This window comes from Ursus arctos, unplaced genomic scaffold (genome assembly GCF_023065955.2).
Source record: "Ursus arctos isolate Adak ecotype North America unplaced genomic scaffold, UrsArc2.0 scaffold_28, whole genome shotgun sequence".
In the NCBI taxonomy this organism is placed as follows: Eukaryota; Metazoa; Chordata; class Mammalia; order Carnivora; family Ursidae; genus Ursus; species Ursus arctos.
This window is the reverse complement of record NW_026622963.1, coordinates 13,114,810-13,136,115: the sequence shown is the minus strand read 5'-3', so window position 1 is coordinate 13,136,115 and position 21,306 is coordinate 13,114,810. Positions and strand designations below refer to the sequence as shown.

General features: G+C 38.2%; 1 protein-coding gene across 5 annotated transcripts in view; it reads right to left on the bottom strand.

Annotated features, from left to right (window-relative positions):
• The window catches only part of HERC2 (HECT and RLD domain containing E3 ubiquitin protein ligase 2), a 237,594-nt gene that overhangs the window by 122,183 nt on the left and 94,105 nt on the right, over positions 1-21,306 (bottom strand). For 4 of the 5 annotated variants that reach the window (XM_026510286.4, XM_026510288.4, XM_026510287.4 and 1 more), the window contains exons 21-32: positions 20,959-21,143; positions 19,590-19,745; positions 18,710-18,895; positions 14,441-14,611; positions 13,940-14,043; positions 12,729-12,879; positions 10,377-10,591; positions 9,967-10,099; positions 9,740-9,867; positions 9,458-9,653; positions 770-903; positions 55-228 (exon numbers count right to left, since the gene is read on the bottom strand). In XM_026510286.4, the coding sequence (XP_026366071.1) occupies positions 55-228; positions 770-903; positions 9,458-9,653; positions 9,740-9,867; positions 9,967-10,099; positions 10,377-10,591; positions 12,729-12,879; positions 13,940-14,043; positions 14,441-14,611; positions 18,710-18,895; positions 19,590-19,745; positions 20,959-21,143 (1,933 nt within the window). The remainder of the gene's footprint in view (positions 1-54; positions 229-769; positions 904-9,457; positions 9,654-9,739; positions 9,868-9,966; positions 10,100-10,376; positions 10,592-12,728; positions 12,880-13,939; positions 14,044-14,440; positions 14,612-18,709; positions 18,896-19,589; positions 19,746-20,958; positions 21,144-21,306) is intronic. The other variant, XM_026510289.4, reaches the window with a different exon arrangement.

Here is a 21,306-nt window from a genome sequence, read left to right as displayed (position 1 = left end):
TAAGCGTTGTGTATATTATTCTATGCAGAGAAGAATGTTCTTAGCAAATTTTACCTGTTTTAGTAGGCACTTTCTCATTTTTTCCACATCAACTGGCTCTTCCTTAAGGGCAAATTCAGTAATTGTACTGAGGAGTGCAGACTGTGGATAAAGACCCTGAACATTCTGCTTCAACCATTTGTATTTGTGAACACCTGTAACTGTACTCAACAGTGGCTGCCATTTATCCTGACAAAGGAAAACCGTTTTCACCATTAGTTTACCTTACTGATATTAATATGAGCTCTAAAACACTTACTCAAATAAAATATAAATAAATGCAAATAGGTTAAAATTGGTAAGATATTTTAAATTTAGTAATTTATGGCAAAAATAACTATGCAATAAATAGGCTTATAAATGAATTTATAATCTCTATACTTACATACCTTGGAAAATACATGGCATACAAAGTTAAATTATCATCCATATTAATAGCCTAAGACACCAAGACAGTTTATGGAGCAAAGTATACATTCAATGAATGAATGGTAAATGAATGATACAATGTACCACTAAACATAAAAGGGAACACTTTTCCAGCTATCAATCTGACCAGGACACCGTAAGTCAAGTGCATTAAGTGTGACTTGGAATGTCACCCATTCAGTAACCCACTACACTCTCTATCCTACAGATAATCAAGGACCAAGTGACAATACTTATGGGTTCCTTTGCTATGTGCTTTGTTTCTATTCAGCCAGCCTCAAAATCACAGAGAATACTTCACCTTAGGTGATTTAATTGTAATGGGTCTTTTGTCCACATTTATAGGACTGTGAGGCAAAATGCAAGCTTCTTCTAAATCACTCTCTTCATTTCCAATTTTTTCTTCATCATCGGTAGATTCTGGCTTCTTAGGAACTATGATTAAAAACATCATTCATTATAAAAATCATTTATTTAAACATAATTTTAAATTAAGATATATTAAATATGCATGAAGGCAAAGGACCTGAATATATTACTCAAACAAATATGTAAACATCACTGTCAACTAAAATGCTCAAACTACAAAAAGTAAAAACCACCATGATTACTTTCACATTACATTCAATAGTAACACTCTGCCACTTCACATCATGAATGAATGGCAGTGAAAGTGCTATGATGGGGCAGATGCTACAGAAAGGGAAGCCCAGGAGTCAGCAACCATTTTCTTAAAGGGCCAGATGGTGAGTATTTTAGTCTTTGTAGGCCATTCGGTATATAGCGAATATTCGACTCTTTTGTTGCATAATGAAAAGCAGCTAACTTTATTTATAGATTCTGCAATTTAAACTTCATATAATTTCCATGTGTCAAACATATTATTCTTTTGATTTCTTAAAAAACAATTATAAAATGCAAAACTGTTCTTAGCAGTAGGCAATAGATAGCAGCAGTACACAGCAAGCAGCAAGCTGCATTTGTCCCCAGACCACACCCTGCCCACTCTGGACCAGTGTAATGAATCTGTCACCAATGTGCAAGTGAATTAACTGGATGCGTTTTACTATGTTAGTCTCTTTAATTAGGGAAATTTCTATTGAATTTGCAATGTGATATGCACTGCTGCCTCTGTACTTTTGCTCCCTTTCAAGATTTTTAGTCTATTTCTTCTCAGCATATAATATAATAAGCAACATAATTAATAATACACCTGGGCAGTAAAATGCTACAACAGCAGGTCTGGGTTGCCCAAACCCTGCAAATTTCCAAGAAAGCCTGTTCCTTCAGCACTTTGCAAGCTCATGTGAACTGAGCTCTGAGTCCTTGGCATGTTCTGCCTGAGAAGAGTGTTTCTGGATGCCTGAGATCTGGCGCCATGTTTTCCAGTTTGACCACATAGTTTATGCTAAAGTGGGACTTATGATTATCACCTGTTTCCACTACAGAGGCTAGAGTCTTGAGTAACTGAGAGCAACCATGCAGGTGAGCAACCCTGGCTGGCATCCCTGGCTGACAGCGCTTCACACATGTTGTCTCTCACTGCTGAGAGAACTAAGCATGGCTCGGTGCAGCTCCACTGGAAGCTTAGGCCCAGTTTCCATTGAATTTCCCTCAATGCACCTTTCCTTCTACCAATTTTAACTTGTATCCTTTCACAGTAATAAACCGTAACTGCGTATAACAGCTCTTCTACGTCCCATGGAGCCATACCAGTAAATCATCAAATTTAAGGGTGACCTTAACACAGCACCAGTAATATTAATCATTTATAAGTTACTTAATTTTCGTTAAAAATAAAAACAGCTTCAGAGAGAGGAAAAAAGATGGCGGAAGAGTAGGGGACCTTTTTTCAGCTGGTCCCCTGAATCGAGCTGGATATCTACCAGACCATTCTGAATACCCACGAAATCAACCTGAGACGTAAGAAGATACATCTGGATCTCTACAAACAAACATCTTCCGCGCTGGGTATCGAGGTACAAAGCAGGAAACCGTGACTCTGCGCACAGGTATCGGAAGATAAACAGAAGGGGGAGGGAACCGCCACACTCAGGCGCCAGGAAGCAGAAGTCTCCTGCACTGAGGAGCGGGCCAGACTCAAGGACCGGTAGCCACCGAGAAAGCAGACTGAAACCGGGAGTTCGGGAGTGTGCGCGGGAACCCGGGGCGGCTGGCGGTTTTAGAAGCACAAAGGGCAGAGACAAGCCGGCCCTGGGAACAAGGACTGGGAGAGCAGCTATGGGGCACACAATCCGGGACGCTGTGGGTTTCTAGCAGCACCAACAGAAACGGAGTTAGAGGGGCCACGAGAGCTCAGTGAAGAGCAGACTGCGATCTCTCTAAGACAGAGGTTTGGATACGGTCACTGCTGCTCTGACCCTCGGAAGAGCCATAGAAAGCCACTAGGGAAAGGCGCCAGAGAACAAAAGCCCGGAAAAACCAGTTAGCACTGTGCCCATCCCCCCCCCAAAGGGGACAGGGCAACTCTACCCAAAGAGAGTTGCCTGAGTATCAGTGCAGCAGGCCCCTCCACCAGAAGGCAGGCTGAAAAAATACGAAGCCCATGTCCCTAAGGTCCCTATAAAACAAGTGCACACTGACTGGGTCCTGGTCAATAATTTGGGCTCTGTACGTCCCCTTAACCACATCTCAACAGAACAAGGAGGAACCCCAAAAAAGGAAAGAAACAGAGACTGTGGCCTCTGCCACAGAACTAATGAATATAGATATAACCAAATTGTCAGAAATGGAGTTCAGAGTAACAATGGTCAAGATGATGTGTTGGCATGAAAAAAATATTAATGCAAATATTAACAAGAATATAGAATCTCTAAGGGCGGAAATGAGAGCGAATCTGGCAGAAATTAAAAATGCTATGACTCAAATGCAGTCTAAACTGGATGCTATGACAGCCAGGGTAAACGAGGCAGAAGAACGAATAAGTGAGTTGGAAGATGACACGATAGAAAAGAAGGAAAAAGAGCGAACATGGCTTAAAAACCTCCAATTTCAAGAATGTAGATTACAGGAGATTACGGACTCAATGAAACGTTCCAATGTCAGAATCATCGGCATCCCTGGGGGGGTGGAGAAAGAGAGAGGTCTAGAAGAGATATTTGAACAAACCGTAGCTGAGAACTTATCTAATCTGGAGAAGGAAACGAGCATTCGTACCCAAGAGGCAGAGAGGACCCCTCCAAAGATCAATGAGAACAGACCAACACCACGTCACATAATACTACAATTCGAAAATCTTAGATCCAAAGATAAAATCTTGAAAGCGGCCAGGGGGAAGAGAATCCTCACCTACAGAGGGAGGAACATCAGAATAACGTCACTCCTGTCTACAGACACCTGGCAAGCCAGAAAAAGCTGGAAAGACATATTCAAAGCACTAAGTGAGAAGAACATGCAGCCAAGGATCCTTTATCCAGCAAGGCTGTCATTCAGATGGATGGAGAGAGGACCTTCCAAGACCGGCAGAAACTGAAAGAATATGTGATGATCAAGCCAGCCCTACAAGAAATATTAAGGGGGGGGTTCTATAAACGGAAAAAGACCCCAAGAGTGATACAGAACAGAAATTTACAATCTATAGAAACAAAGACATCATAGGCAACAACATTAAAATCATCTCTCTCAATAATCACTCTCAATGTGAATGACCTAAATGCTCCCATAAATGGCACAGGGCTGCAGATGGATAAAAAGACATGACCCATCCATATGCTGTCTACAAAAGACCCATTTTGTAACTAAAGATACATCCAGACTGAAAGTGAAGGGATGGAGAACAATTTTTCATGCCAACGGACCTCAAAAGAAAGCTGGCATAGCAATTCTCATATCAGAGAGACTAGATTTTAAACTAAAGACTGTAGTTAGAGATACAGAAGGACACTATATTATTCTTACAGGGTGTATCCAACAAGAAGATCTAACAATTATAAATATCTATGCCCCCAAAAGGGGAGCAGCCAGATACACAAGCCAACTTTTTTTTTTTTTTAAAGATTTTATTTATTTATTTGACAGAGAGATACAGCAGCAAGAGAGGGAACACAAGCAGGGGGAGTGGGAGAGGAAGAAGCAGGCTCCCAGTGGAGAAGCCTGATGTGGGGCTCGATCCCAGAATGCCAGGATCACACCCTGAGCCGAAGGCAGACGCTTAACGATTGCGCCACCCAGGCGCCCCCACATGCCAACTCTTAACCAGAATGAAGAGACATATAGATAATAATACGTTAATAGCAGGGGACCTCAACACTCCACTCTCAACAACAGACAGATCATCTATGCAGAAAATCAATAAAGAAACAAGAGCTTTGAATGACATACTGGACCAGATGGACCTCATAGATATATACAGAACACTACATCCTAGAAATACAGTATACTCATTATTTTCGAATGCACATGGAACTTTCTCCAGAATAGACCATATACTGGGTCAGAAAACAGGTCTCAACCGATACAGAAAGAATGAGATTATTCTCTGCATATTCTCAGACCACAATGCTTTGAAACTGGAACTCAATTACAAGGGAAAATTTGGAAGAAACTTAAACACATGGAAACTAAGAACCATCCTGCTTAAGAATGATTGGGCAAACCAGGGAATTAAAGAAGAACTTAAGCAATTTATGGAAACCAATGAGAATGAAAACACATCCATCGGTCAAAACCTTACGGGACACTGCAAAGGCAGTCCTAAGGGTAAAATACATAGCCATCCAAGCCTCACTCAAAAGAATAGAAAAATCTAAAATGCAGTTTTTATATTCTCACCTTAAGAAGCTGGAGCTAGAACAGAAGAACAGGCCTAACCCATGCACGAGACGGCAGATGATCAAGATTAGAGCAGAGATCAATGAATTAGAACCCAGGAGCACAGTAGAGCAGAACAACAAAACTAGAACCAGGTACTTTGAAAGAATTAATAAGATCGATAAGCCACTGGCCAGACTTATTCGAAAGAATAGAGGAAGGACCTAAATTAATAACATTATGAATGAAAGGGGAGAGGAACACCAAGGAACTAGAAACAATCATTGGAAACTATTATCAACAACTATATGCCAATAAATTAAACAACCTGGAAGAAATGTATGTCTTCCTGGAAACCTATAAACTACAAAGACTGAAACAGGAAGAAACGGATTATTTAAACAGAGCGATTAATCGTGAAGAGATTGATGTACTCATCAAAAACTCCCAAAAAACAAGACTCCAGGGCCTGACAGATTTCCCAGGGAATTCTACCAAACATTCAAAGAAGAAATAATACCTATTCTCCTAAAGCTGTTTCAAAAAATAGAAACAGAGGGAAAGCTACCAAACTCATTCTATGAGGCCAGTATTACCTTCATCCTCAAACCACGCAAAACCCCATCAAAAAGGAGAATTACAGACCGATATCTCTGATGAATATGGATGCCAAAATTCTCAACAAGATCCTAGCTTAGGATCCAACAGTACATTAAAAGGATTATCCATCATGAGTAAGTGGGATTCATCCCCGGGATGCAAGGATGGTTCAACATTTGAAAATCGATCAGTGTGATAGATCACATCAACAAGAAAAGAGTCAAGAACCATATGATCCATTCAATTGATGCAGAAAATGTATCTGACAAAATACAGCATCCTTTCCTGATTAAAACGCTTCAGAGTGTAGGGATAGAGGGTACATTCCTCAATTTCATAAAAACCATCTATGAAAAGCCTACAGCGAATATCATTCTCAATGAGGAAAAGCGGAGAGCATTTTCCTTAAGATCAAGAACACGACAAGGATGCCCACTCTCGCCATTACTGTTCAACATAGTACTAGAAGTCCTAGCAACAGCAATCAGACAACAAAAAGGAATAAAAGGCATTCAAATTGGAAAAGAAAAAGTCAAACTCTCTCTCTTCGCAGATGACATGATAGTCTATATAGAAAACCTAAAAGACTCCACCCCCAAATTACTAGAACTCATAAAACAATTCAGCAATGTGGCAGGATACAAAATCAATGCTCAGAAATCAGCTGCAATTCTATACACAAATAATGAGACTGAAGAAAGGAAATTAGGGAATCCATCCCATTTACAATAGCACCCAAAACCATAAGATATCTCGGAATAAACTTAACCAGAGACGTAAAGGATCTATACTCTAGAAACTACAAATCACTCTTGAAAGACATTGAAGACGACACAAAAAGATGGAAAAACATTCCATGCTCATGGATCGGAAGAATTAACATAGTTAAAATGTCTATGCTATGCAGAGCAATCTACACTTTCAACGCCATCCTGATCAAAATACCAATGACATTCTTCAAAGAGCTGGAACAAACAATCCTAAGATTTGTGTGGAACCATAAAAGACCCCAAATCGCCAAGGAAATGTTGAAAAAGAAAAACAAAGCTGGGGGCATCATGTTGCCTAATTTCAAGCTATGCTACAAAGCTGTGATCACAAAGACAGCATGGTACTGGCACAAAAACAGACACATAGACCAATGGAACAGAATAGATACTCCAGAAATGGACCCTCAGCTCTATGGTCAACTAATCTTTGACAAAGCAGGAAAAAACATCCAGTGGAAAAAAGACAGTCTCTTCAATAAATGGTGCTGGGAAAATTGGACAGCTACATGCAAAAGAATGAAACTTGACCCCTCTCTCACACCATACACAAAGATAAACTCCAAATGGATGAAAGACCTCGATGTGTGACTTCAGGAATCCATCAAAATCCTAGAGAAGGACATAGGCTGTAATCTCTTCAACATCGGCCACAGCAACTTCTTTCATGACATGTCTCCAAAGGCAATGGAAACAAAAGAAAAAATGAACTTGTGGGACTTCACCAAGATAAAAAGTTTCTGCACAGCAAAGGAAACAGTCATCAAAACAAAGAGGCAACCCACAGAATGGGAGAAGATATTTGCAAATGACACTACAAATAAAAGGCTGATATCCAAGATCTATAAAGAACTTCTCAGACTCACTACATGAGAAACAAATAATCAAATCAAAAATTGGGCAGAACATATGAACAGATACTTTTCCAATGAAGACATACAAATGCTAACAGACACATGAAAAATGTTCAAAATCTTTAGCCATTAGGGAAATTCAAATCAAAACCACACTGAGATACCACCTTATGCCTGTTAATATGGCAAAAATGGACAAGGCAAGAAACAACAATTGCTGGAGAGGATGTGGAGAAAGGGGATCCCTCCTACATCGTTGGTGGGAATGCAAGTTGGTACAGCCACTCTGGAAAACAGTGTGGAGGTCCCTTAAAAAGTTAAAATTTGAGCTACCCTATGACCCAGCCATTGCACTACTGGGTATTTCCCCCAAAGATACAGACGTAGTGAAGAGAAGGGCCAGATGCACCCCAATATTCATAGCAGCACTGTCCACAATAGCTAAACTGAGGAAGGAGCCGAGATGCCCTTCAACAGACGAATGGATAAAGATGATGCGGTCTGTATATACAATGGAATATTACTCAGCCATCAGAAAGAACGATTACCCCACATTTGCAGCAACATAGACGGGACTGGAGGAGATTATGCTAAGTGAAATAAGTCAAGCAGACAAAGACAATTATCATATGGTTTCACTCATTTGTGAGACATAAGGAATAGCAGGGAGATCGGTAGGAGAAGGAAGGGAAGAATGAAGCGGGATAAACAGAAGGGGGAATGAACCACGAGAGACTATGAACTCTGGGAAACAAACTGAGGGCTTCAGAGGGGAGGGGGGTGGGAGGATGGGCTAGCCTAGTGATGGGTATTAAGGAGGGCACATATTGCCTGGAGCACTGGGTGTTATATGCAAACAATGTATCATGGAACAGTACATCAAAACCTAAAAATGTACTGTATGGTGACCAACATAATAAAAAATTAAAAATAAAAATAAAAATAAAAAAAGTCAAAATAAAAATAAAAAAGCCTTTTTCATACCTGGAAAAAAAAAAAAAGTTTCAAACTTCACACAACTAAATATTTAAACCCAAAACAAGAAACTCTAAGAGGTGACAATGTGGGCTCAGAATCCGTGGAGGTGATGGCTGGGTGGTGAGGACATCATTCCCCCTCAAGCTGAGGTGGCAGTCTCCCAAGCCTGTGCCTCTGCTCAAAGGGATCTCAGAAGCATTCCTACCATTATTTCCTGACCTAGAGCATCTCTAGGACTTAGGCAAATTGTTGTGGCTTGAGAGTTTGCTCAAGAACAATCAATTCAGGATAGCTTCTAACACAGCTTCATCTTTCCTGACATCATTGTTCATAATGTCCATCCAAAACTCAATAATTTTAAAAAAATTCAGTAATTAATATTGTTTAATAAGCTGATCTGTAAATAAATCAGTATAATTCATAAGAATACAATCAGAAATTTCTGTAGACATGTTTATAATCACAATCAAATTCTAAAGTATTTTATGTACTTATATTCAAATTCTGGTTATTTAATGCAAAAAGTCTTTTCCATATCCCAGCAACTGTTTAGCTGCTTCCTGAAAATATTAGTAACTCTTCTAGCTACTTTTATAACTGTTCACCATGTATAAGAATACTCAATATTTCCAAAGAAAAACATTTCTTTACAAGAATGGCAAGATTAACTGCAAAATTAAATGTTTCCATATATGTCATTTACCAGGACAAGTGATAAAAAAATACTTCCTTTTCCCCATCAATTAATAAAGCTGATAGTACTTACCTTTTTCAGTATCAATATACTAGTTACCAAATCATAACACCCTCAATCCCAATGTTGCCTCATTATCTGATGTCTTGGAAAAATAAAGCAGGATCTGTATATTTAATCATAAATACACATAACGAATATTACGACAGTTGTGGAAATCTACATGTACTGACCAGTAGCGAACAGTTTCACTCAAATCACAGACTCAATGATATGGGAGCAAAGCACACACTTTGACAGCACTTTCCTACCTTTTATGTTCTTACCTCTCTTTTTCCTTCGTTCTCGAATTATCTTCTGAGCTATCCTCCTCCAACGGGGCAAAGAGCTTAACAGTTTAAATTTGGACATTATAGAGAGATCATTACACACTGCAGGTCTTAATTCATTAAAGAGGAATCTCAAACGTTCGATGACTGGAGCGCAGACTTCCTTGTAAGAACGACCCTGTTCTTGGTGTGTCTACATAGTTAAATACAAAAAGACAACTTAACAAACATTTTACTGTCTGCAAAGCTACAGAAGAAAGAGAATATAAATGTACTTACCTTAATGAGTGAGCATTTTGCCTGGTAGACAACTCTACAAACATCCACTACTGATTTAGGCAATGTTCTGTGCTTTACTTGCTCAATACCAAGTGTTCCTGCATGAACTAAAGATAATGCCACGTGACCTGTAAAAGACATTTTTAAAAAGGGTCAGGGTAAGAATGAATGCATATTGCATGTCAGTCAAAAAATGTATAGTATAGCTAAAATATCAAGCTTCATACCTAAATCTTCATGCTTTAAAAGGCAACATAAGAGCAAGCGGCCAACTTCTTCCACAGGATGCTCAGGAGGAAATGTGATTGGTGTGGTCAAGTGACACTGCCTACAGTACCTTTCTATTTGACATAGAAAGTCCTGTAACAGAAACAGGTGGAGGTAACTTCAGAGCCACACTAATAGGCCATCATGAATTCCAAACTACATGCCAAAATTTCTGATGCACTTGCAATCAGCAATGCTTCTAAAACATCACTGGCATATTGCACCGAACCAGCCTCTTACCTCAAAACCAGCCCCACAAATAATATGTAAAGTCTGTGCTAAGCCAATCAAAGAACATGAAGATGTTCATTCACACATCAAATTCCTAAGGTAAACCAAAGGACACTATGTGTGGGAAGGCCTCACTCACCTTCACATTGTGATCCTGGATGTTATTATCAGCAATAGCTTGCAGGAATGCCTGGGAATGGTCGCCCAAGGCCCGTCTGTGGGAGCAGAGTCGGGACTTGCTGACTGGAGTGCCCCCAGGAGAGCTACAGTGGTCCTCATCTTTCTCCTCATTGTAGCTATAGTGAATCTGGCTGGTCTGCAGGCCTCCAGAAAAGATTGATGACTGAAGCCACTCTAGAAAGTGCATATGCAAACATTAAAAAGAAACTTGAGTGCACTATTCAGAAATAAATATTGAAATAAAAGATAACCGAATAGCTGATTTACAAGGAGAAATTTAGCATCATTCATATTAAAGAGTCACATCTAACATATTTACAGAGACTGGCTTTTAATTCCTATATCTACAGGAAAACAGGTAATACTTCTGGTTCTTCATTACATCTTAAGCATAGCATCAGAACACAGTGTAATAGTTTCAGTCCAACATTTACTTAGATACCTGGTCAAGCATGGAGCTGACAGATTCCATGGATACTGTGTGAAGACTGGGGTTTTACATTCTAACAGGGACAGCAGCATTTGGGCAACATTTACACAAGTAATCATTCAACCTGAACTGGGGTAACTGTATGCTACAAAGTACTACAGTGGGTATAGCAGCTATTTGAAGATTCAGTAAAGGATTTGCTGTGGAAATGACAACTGAGCTGCAATCCAGATAAAGACAAAAACACTGAGCACCCAAGCAGGAAAACAGCACATGAGAAGGGATCTACAAAGAAAAACATGGTGAGGGCAGGCCACGTTTCCCTAGAGCATTAATCCAGCAATAAAAATGAGTGACTACTAGACATACAAAATGGGATCTTAGTAAGAGACAGATCCTTGGGAGACTGGAAATCCAGTGGACTATAAAGGAGACCTGTGTGAGGCATGGCCAGACCCTTAAGAACATGCTATTCCTCAGTGCAAATGTGAATGCTCATTCTAACTGGAGTAAAGGTTCACCAAAAAAATGAAGAGTCAGTTTGTACATTGCTACAAATTTTTTTCAATGACTTGTGTTATCAAAATAATCCTCCAAAACCCAAGCAATCAAATCTGGGATGTACTCATACTCAACATTCTTTTACTAGAAATTTAGAAGTTAGAGCATTCAGGAGCCTTCTCCAAGGTGCCACACTAACTCTAAAACACAAATCTGATCATGACCTTCCCTGATTCTCTACATTTAGAACTCTCTTTAATCTCTCAAAGATACTGCTCTAAAGGTGCCCTGATGCCCTACAGTAGATTAGGCTCCCTCTACTAAGGCCCATAGCACCTTCTGCTCTCCTCTACTCTGACTCTTCCCATTTTCCACCCTCCTTGCTGATTTAGAAAAAGCCTATCTTCCCCACAGTACAAGTCTTTGAGGGAGAGGATGAGTCCAAACTCCCCTCCCCTTAGAGGCTCAGCAGGCAGCAAAACGCCCAGCATGCACACCAAGGGCTTGCTCCAGAAGGCTGGGCTGACCAGATACCATGACCATCCTTGCCCCCAGCCTTCTCTCCTGACAATGCACATGTACAAGCAACTGGAAGCCCTCCTTTTTTCAACAATGCCCCTCACAAACATGTGTTTCTGCCCAGAAGGTTCACACACTCAGTTTGCTGGGATTCCAATTTCATGATTCCTCCACCTCTGATGGGGCTTTCCACCCCATCAGAACCATTTACAAATGTCTCCATTTTATCCTCTATCATCCTGTGTACTGATCTATTATAATGTCTGGCTTGTCATCACACAAAAAGCACCTAAAGGCAGATTTGTGTCCAATTCCACGCCTAATGTATTGAGCACCTAGCAAGGTAACTCATAAGCATTTACTCAATAGATGCTTGCTGGATGGTTGGTAGACAGACAGATACAGAAATATACAAATACACAAAGAGAACTTTACTACATCTTATATGGAGAAATTTTACAACTTTCGGTGATTAAAAAGGTTGCAATCCCAAAATTGATTTGAGTCTAGAAAAAAAAAAACAATCCTCAAACAAAATACTATTCCCAATAAAAACAGCCAATCCATGTCACATGGAGACAACAGCCAAGTTAAGCCCACCTGTCACAGGAGGCAAAAGTAAGAGCATGCACAGAGCCGATCTTCCTATGCACCTGTTAGCTTCCTCTGCTGCCACGGGTCATGAGAGCAAATGAAAGCCACTAATATCTGTTTTTATTTAATTGGCTTAGTCTCTTAGTCTCACTATCCTTATTTTTACTCACCAACAACTGCGTTGATTCTTCTTCTATTCTAAATGGCACTTACATCTCAGCTAAAATAACTTGCTAATCTGTTAGCAGAAAGCAAAATTTTTCTTACTGGCACATTCGATTTCAACCGGAGACAGTGGTGTGCTCATAGCTAAATAGGAAGCATGTAATCCGAGAAGCAGGCCCAGATTCCTCTCTGTGTCTATCAGAGGTGAAGAGAGACTTCCCAGATCTGGTATGGTAACAACTTCTTGGTCAGGCTTGGAAAGATAAATTTCATCATCAGTCTGAGAAAATAGGGTTAATTAAAAACATAAAACCAAAAGAGCAACAGCTTATATCCCTAAACAAGACAAAGTTCCATCAGGAAGAGAAGCACAAGTTCTGGACACCCTCTTTCTACATCCTATTATAGTTAGCTCATGCTGCTGCCAAAATAACAGAAGATATAAACCACGTACACCCTATAAAGCAGACAGTAAACACACAGGTCTACTGGTGGTAAAACCTAAGCTCAGATAAAAAGTTAGCTGGAGAATTCCTTACCAAATCAAAGAGAAGTTTCCAGAGTGACTGTATAATAATACTTCAGAAAATATTCTGAATTGTTACATGTATAAATAACCCCCAAAAAGACAAAAATATGACAAGGATTGCTGTGAGTAGTGAACTGTGACCACATAAGTGGAAGAAACATATTTATGCTAACAAAAAGGAAACCCAATTAGAGAAGAGCTCAAATGAAAATAAACTTTGCCAGTCATATTAGATGATAATTTACAAGCAAAGTCAATCTTCCCCTTCATGAATGCTTTAAGTACTACTACCCATGTGGCACTTAACAAATTTTATTACTTCTGGATCCATACCTGGACAACCGATCCCAATATATAAATTCCAAAGCTCATGTATATGTAGGACATATTTCTATTCTAAAGAATTATGCTACGAGATAGTTATTCCCAAAAAATATATCTCAAGATAGTAAGCCACTTCAAATTTCTACATAAGCTTACAATGAAACTGTAAAGACCAAAGGTTAACTTCTTTTCTGTGTGTGGAAAAGTGTCCACATTTCTTACAAATTAACAATTTTTAAATTAATTTTTCAAGACTAGTACTTCATAAATCTTAACATGAATAAATGTAAATTCACTTATAAAAAAACCTCTAAAGGATCTTCACATGTGTCACTTAATGACATCCACCCCCACCAAAAGGCCCAGCTATCACTACTTCAGGGCAAAAACCACCTATCACAAATATACAGAGAGGGTCTCCCCTGACGCCCACCGTGATGCCTACTGCACATAGCCTCACCTCCAGATACTGGCCAACACAGAAGGCATGCATCGATTCCCGAGTGTCTTCAAACTGCAAAGCAGCTTCCAAAGCTACCACTGGGTCTTCCCCAGCAAACTGAGCTAAAACAAAAAAGAACAAAAGCAACATTACTTCAATGCAATTTGCCTAGACACTTATAGTAGAAATGTCAAGAAGGAAACAGATAAGGCTGGTTAACTCCAAAGTGAGGGTTACCAAAGTATAATGATCTTTCAACCCCTCCCAGAGCTGCCTGGGCCAACTCAGACTTGAAACAAGTTCCAACAAGTGTTGAAACAAACACACACACAAATGCATAATGATGAGAAATTCTTCAAATGTGCTTGAATTCACTGATAGGACAGACAACAAAGTTACAGCAGATTAAAATGTGTGGGGGCTGGAACAATACTCAACTAATCACTTAAAAGCCAAATGCTCTACTCAAAATGGCACATGCTACAACTTTTAACCATGAAGTAGAAAGTGATGCCTTACCAAGAATACTATTTCCTGTTAATGACTGTGTCTGGAAGTCCTTTATATCATACACTTTCCCATCAATCACCGTCCAGAAGCCTCCATCTTTATTGTGGTTCTCCAAATCAGCTTTGCGTATCTGTGTCACCTCCTCATTATTTCTACAGTTCTGACCTGTAAAAAATGACTCTGTATATACAGAAACCAAAATCAATGAATCAATAGATCAACAGATAAAACAACTAGAACAAATCACGCAAAAGGACTACAAAGGGAAATAGACAAATCCATAACCATAATGGGAAATTACCACACCTCTCGCTATAACTAATATCACAAACAAAAATTCACTAAAAATATGGTATGATTTATAAAACAAAAACAACATCACCTGAGTAGCATGAATAGCAAATCTGACCATATACCAGGCAATAAAGCAAATCTGAAAAATTTTAAAGAAATAAAGCTACAGAGCATATGCACTGACCACAATGCAGTTAAATTACAAATAGGTAACAAAAATAAAAATTCTCTACATATTTGAAAATTATAAAATATAATTCATCTAAAATTCCCAGAAAAAAATGACTATGGAAAAAAAATAAAATGAACGATAAGGAAATTACTATAGATCAACACTTATATAGCTAAATATATGTTTGAGGGCATTTATAGTTTTAAATATATATAATAGGAAAAAGGAAAAGCTAAAAAGTAAATTAGTAAATATCAAATGAATAAAACTTTAGAGTTCATAATGATATGAAAGAAAGAAAAGGGAAGGGAAGGGAAAAAATGAAGAAGGGAGGGAGGGAGGCAGAAGAGAGGGAGGGAACTTCATTGGTCACCTTTAGAAGTACTAAGACATCAACTCAATATTTGAAAAATGATAAATGGAGGTCACTGAGGAGGGGAATCAAGCTAGGATCATGTCCTAGCTATGCAAATTGTACCTTGTGCTAACCAAACAGCTGAGGGCAAGGTTACTAGGGGATATTATAGAGGACAGACTGTATATGAACTCTCTGGTCCATGTGAACAGAACCGAAGGTGGGGTCACCCTGAATCACAGGCCTCGGAAGCAATGAAACAAGAAGCACACAGCATGACCTCAGACACACACTAACCAAACTGAATCCAAATCTGCATCCAAATTTCATCAACCCTATATATATAAACCAGCTGTTTAGAGAGAGTATAACTGATAGACATTAGACTAAAATAAGAGACGGCAATCAACCAAATTCAGAAAATGTGAAATTTTCCAGAACAAACGCTCTGCTTCTTTGACAAACAGTATGTCCAAAGAGAAGGAGAGAAGGGCCTAGAGATATACTGTTAAGGGAAAAAGAGACTGGAAGCATATCAACCAATTGTAACATGCAAAACATGTTTAGATCCTGAGTCTAAAAAAAAAGAAACATCAATAAAAAGGCATTTTTAGATAATCCAAGAAAACTGAACATGGACTACATGTTACATTAAGGAATCATTGTTAATTTTGGACAGAAAAATGACATTATGGTTTCATTACCAAAAAAAGTTCTGATCATTAACAGGTAATATCTGTCAAAATGTTTTAAAGAAATATGCTTTAAAATGATTCAATCATTCATTCAATCAATCAATAAGATAAGTGCTGGCAATGTGAATATTTGTAAATCCAGGTTCATTATCCTATTCTCCCTACTTTTATCTGTGTTTTCATAATAAACACTATAAAAACATCACTGTGCTAATAAACATTTCTCTAAAAGTTAGAAAAATATCAGATTAAAACCTAAAAAAGAAAAAATAAAGACCAGTGTGGCGTCAGCATAAAGACAGACATTTAGATCAACTGGAATAGAATACAGAGCTCAGACATAAATCCTCACATACATGGTCAATGATTTCAGACAAGAGTGCCACAAACATTCAGTGGGGAAAGGACAATCTTTTCCACAAATGGTGCTAGGAAAATGGAATATCCAACTGCAAACATTTCAAGTTAGACCCTTACCTTACACTATATACAAAAATTAACTCAAAATAGATCAAAGAGCTAAATAAAGAGCTAAAACTATAAAATATCAAATTCTTAGGGGAAAAAAAACAGGAGAAAACTTTCATTACATAGGATTTGGCAATGATTTCTTGGACAAGACACCAAAAGCATAGGCAACAAAAGAAAAAAAAGGTAAATGGGACTTCATCAAAATTAAACATCACAGGACACCATCAACAAAATGAAAAGGCAACCCACACATAGGAGAAAATAGGTGTAAATCATATATATCCAAAATATATAACAAACTATAACAAACTCCTATAACTCAATAACAACAAAACCTGATTCAAAAATAAGAAAAACACTTGAATAGACATTTCTCCAAAGATATGCAAATGGTCAGTAAGCACAAGAACAAACATACAACACCACTAACCATTAAGGAAAACCACATCAAACCTACAATGTAATACCACTTCATCACATTAGGATGGTTATTATCAACAAAGCCAAAAAAGTGTTGGCAAGGACATGGAAAATTAGAACCCTTCCTTGTACCTTGCTTATGAGAATGTAAAATGGAAAAGCCAATATAGAAAACATTACCATGGGGTTCCTCAAAAAGTTAAACATAGAATTACCATATGACTCAGCAATTCCACTTTTGGCTACCTACCCAAAAAAAGCGAAAGCAGGCATTGAGACAGACATTTGCGCACCCATGTTCATAGCAGCATTAGTCACAGCAGCCAAAAGGTGTAAACAACCTAAGCGTCCACCAACAAATGAATGGATAAACCATTTAAAACCCTTAACAAACTTTATACTTCATGTGTGAAATTTGGAAAGCTTTTCTTCCGCTCCCAAGAACAAAACAAGACCGCCCACTATCACCACTTCCATTCAACGATGCACTAAAGGGTGCTAGCAAGTGCAGAAGTCACAGGGGGAAGACGCAAGATCAGAAACAGACAGGTAGAGACAGTCAACTGATTTAGACAAAAGTGGTACTCCCGAAGAGTGATCAAGGACAGTCCTTCCACCCAAACGTGCTGGTAGGATGACCCTATGGACAAAACGCCTGAGGAAGAAATGCCATCTGACTTCTTGGCACAGAGGTGGAACAGTGAGAACTCTCACACTTAATGGAGATGAAAATCAGCACAATCACTATGGAAACCTATGGCATTCGGTACTAAAGCATACCCTACAATCCACCAAGAAACACACATAAGAATGTTTAAACAACTAAATTGTTAAGGGGTACGTGCCTGTCTGATAAAATGATCAAGAGAGGCAGAGGAGCAGCAACCACACAAGACCAGAGAGGGGAATCTTTCAGGAGACAAGAGGCAGTGTTCAGGATGGTCCTGCCAATATTCCATTTCTTAATCTGGATGGATGTTAAATGACTTTCTCTGTGATCAATCACAGAGCTATTTTCTGTACTTTCGAGTATATGTTACATTTCACAATTAAAAAAAAAAAAAAAGGTTTTTTAAATGGGTGAGTCTGAACTGCTAATCAGATTGAATGCCCCCAACCATACTGAATATAGAGACAAAAGTAACATTTAAACTCACAAAAGCTAAAAATATCAGTGATATAAAAAATTAAAAACTATGCTTGATATCCTAATGTTATTTTCTTCAGCACAGTTGTTACTTCTTATTTGAAGCTCCTATGGTACAAGATGACAGTTTACAATGGGAGAAGAAAAAGCCCACCTTGCTTGAGCTTTCCTATAAAAGTTGAACCACAACTTCAATTTAATTCTGTGAGAACCATATATAATATGGTAACATAGATTTGGATTCAAAAATATCAAAGCTAGATACTTTGAGAAGACAAGTTCCATTCCAATTTGGTAAGCACTATAGACCATATTTATAGGGAAGTGCTCAGCTAACTACAGGAATTCCATAACTCAGTAATGTCAGATAGAAATGGGTTTAGAAAGTCATCCCATATTGATGTCTGCCTCCAAAGCTGGACCATATGTCATCATTTCAACAGTAACTTCTGGAGACACTACCCAAGAAAGGGCTTTCCAGAACTTCCCAAAATAGTTCATTTCAGAAAGTAACAACCATTATGAAGAGAAAACTCCTTCTTAAATATAATTTAAATCTCTTTTGATTTGGATTATCTTCATTTTCTACTTATATTACCATCAGTGAAAATGGCAAATAATTGGCCTCTCTTTGTGAAGTATTCTTTCAAATAAAAAGGCAAGAATAGGTTAGATTAAGACAAAACTTTCCGGAATGGAAGTTCTATAAGTTAAGATGCCATACCCATGATTCCAGGCCAGGCTAACTCTTCATGGTCGTCCCTTTCCTTTCCAGGTGCCAGGTGGTTGAACCGATCCAGATGTTCTAACAGGCCACCCAGCAGAGGGACAGCTCCAGCCTCCTGCATGAGACCAGCATTTTTACTGAGCAGAAGCACTATAGAAACTACTAGTTCTGGAAGGAGAACGCCTACATTTTAAAAGAAAGAAAAAAGAAGCATTAAGATTTAAATGAAAGCATATATCCTATTAAACCACTTTGTAAGCTCACTCTATGTTTAAATTCTGATAAATCACAAAATAAGGAATGCTTGTCTTTTAGCATATTTCTACAGGATTATTTTATCCTTCATCTTGAAAGAACAGATAAAGGTATCAAACAAAACCCTCTGAGTTACAAGAATGCTTTTTCTAAAACACTGTGTTTCAATAGAAGTATTAGAGTCTTTTATTCAGAAAACTGTTTCCAGAAAACTAAGTTTACTATCAGAAAAAAAGCACTCAATAATAATGCTCTACTGTCACAGAAGTAACTTGAAAACATATTAAGTAACAAAGGAATTTATTAAGGTCCTGAAAGGAGCAACTAATTTTTATACTGCTGAAATAAAATTAGACAATTACTAATGACCTCATTATTGAAGTGTTAATAATGGTGGTATGACTCTAAATCACCAATTACATTTATAGTGACACAACAACTCCTGCACCAGGTTGCCTAACAACAGAATTGTCAGCAAGTGAAAAAAACAAAAGAAGAAGGGCCAAGAGGATTAGAAAATGTATGGGGCAAAGGCATGCGGTTTATCAGGAAAGGATAAATTTTAAGTCTCATCAATCTCTAAAAATAAATACATGTCTGAAGGTAGATATAAAAAAGGTACCAGTGAAGTCCCCTTCCACAATGCAGGCCACTTCTGCAAAGTGCCGCCAGCTAGTGGAAGCAATGCTGGCTGCCACAGGCAGTATATCGCCAATGTGTGTGCACAAAAGGGCTGTGTACTTCTTCAGTAAGGAACCGACACCCATAAGCTCAGGACCTCGAAGAAAGATTTAAAAATTTTCATTTTTACCATTAAAATTTACTTTGTAAATAAGCTTCATTGATTCACTATTCCACCCTCATCTATACATCGTTTACCTACAATAATTATCTCAAACAGAAGCGATTAACCCTTAATCCCTGGCTGTTTTTATATCACATAGTTTGAGAAACAGTGAATTTGGTTGTCAATTTTTATACACTGTATTACATAATACCTAGAAAATTAGGGTGTATAAATACTAAAGTCATAATTTATGGAGTTTTAAAATCTTATATCCAATACATATAAATATTACCAATTTCGAGTCTTAACACTTGCAAATTACTCCCAATGAACAAAGTTAGGCATTTTTTCAATCTCATAAAATCTTTAACTTTTCTTCCTACATGGCTCTTAATGGTAAGTCCTTGTGACTTTAAAAAGTCTTTGAGATGGGCACCTCTTTCAGACTCTAAGTTCACCTATTTCAACCTGAAATTTTCTATCATCTACAAATGCCTAACTCTTTCAGGAACTATGATATTTTAGAATATACTATCTATAAAAATATTAACAAAAGCAGCAGACCTTTCTATCCTTGACAGAGAAAGCCAACTTACGGAGAGCCACCCACTATCTTTGAAGCTTATGGAAAGTACTCTACTCTATGTCATGCACAAAGCTGAGCGCTTACATATCATCCTATTTTAATCCTCACAGGCAGCCTCAGATGTTATTCCAGCTCCACAGATGAGCAACCTACAGTCCCCAGGAAACTTAGTCCCATGTCCAGCAGCTAATAAACCAGTGCTATAACTGAGACCCAGTCTTCCTCCAATGATGATTTATTTCCAAGCATTACACCTACCTGGCTTTCCAGTGTGACATACAAATACTATGTCACTACTTGGTTCCCACATTATGTCATTATCTAACACTCCATAATAGCTACATACAATAAGTCTGATAAATCACCTATAAAACTAACCTGAACATAAAGAGTACTATTTTTGATGCCCAAAGAACTTCAATATTAAGACAATGAAAAAAATATACTGATAAGTCTAATATTCATTAAAAAAAGTGGATGCAAAATGAAGTCCCCCCAAATTGGTATAAGATTTAATAGTATAAGAACTATACATCTGGGAATGTAGAATAGGCATGTCAAAAAGCCTAAATTAGAAAGCCAAATACACATAAGACATTTTAATTTTCATCAACTTACTAGAAATATCTGAGGTCTGACCAATACTTTCTCCTGGGTAAAGTTTACTGATGAGTAGGCGCTGAAAGCGCAGCAACAAATCCAATGAAGCAGTTCTTTCACGACTATGTTGCTCAAAGTCTAGACATGATGAAATCCGACGAGCAACATCTTTCAATCTGGCTACTGTCTGAGAAGCAATGTTTCTATGCAGGGAAAGAGGATTGCAAAATTAAAGAAGTTATGTCTGTTTAAAAAAAAGGTATTAAGAAATCACAACATAAACTAAAATCAGAAACACAGATCATACATCCAGGTGACCTGCAGCTGGCTTCCTTCCCCAAATGTGTCACATGTGACTGCAATAAA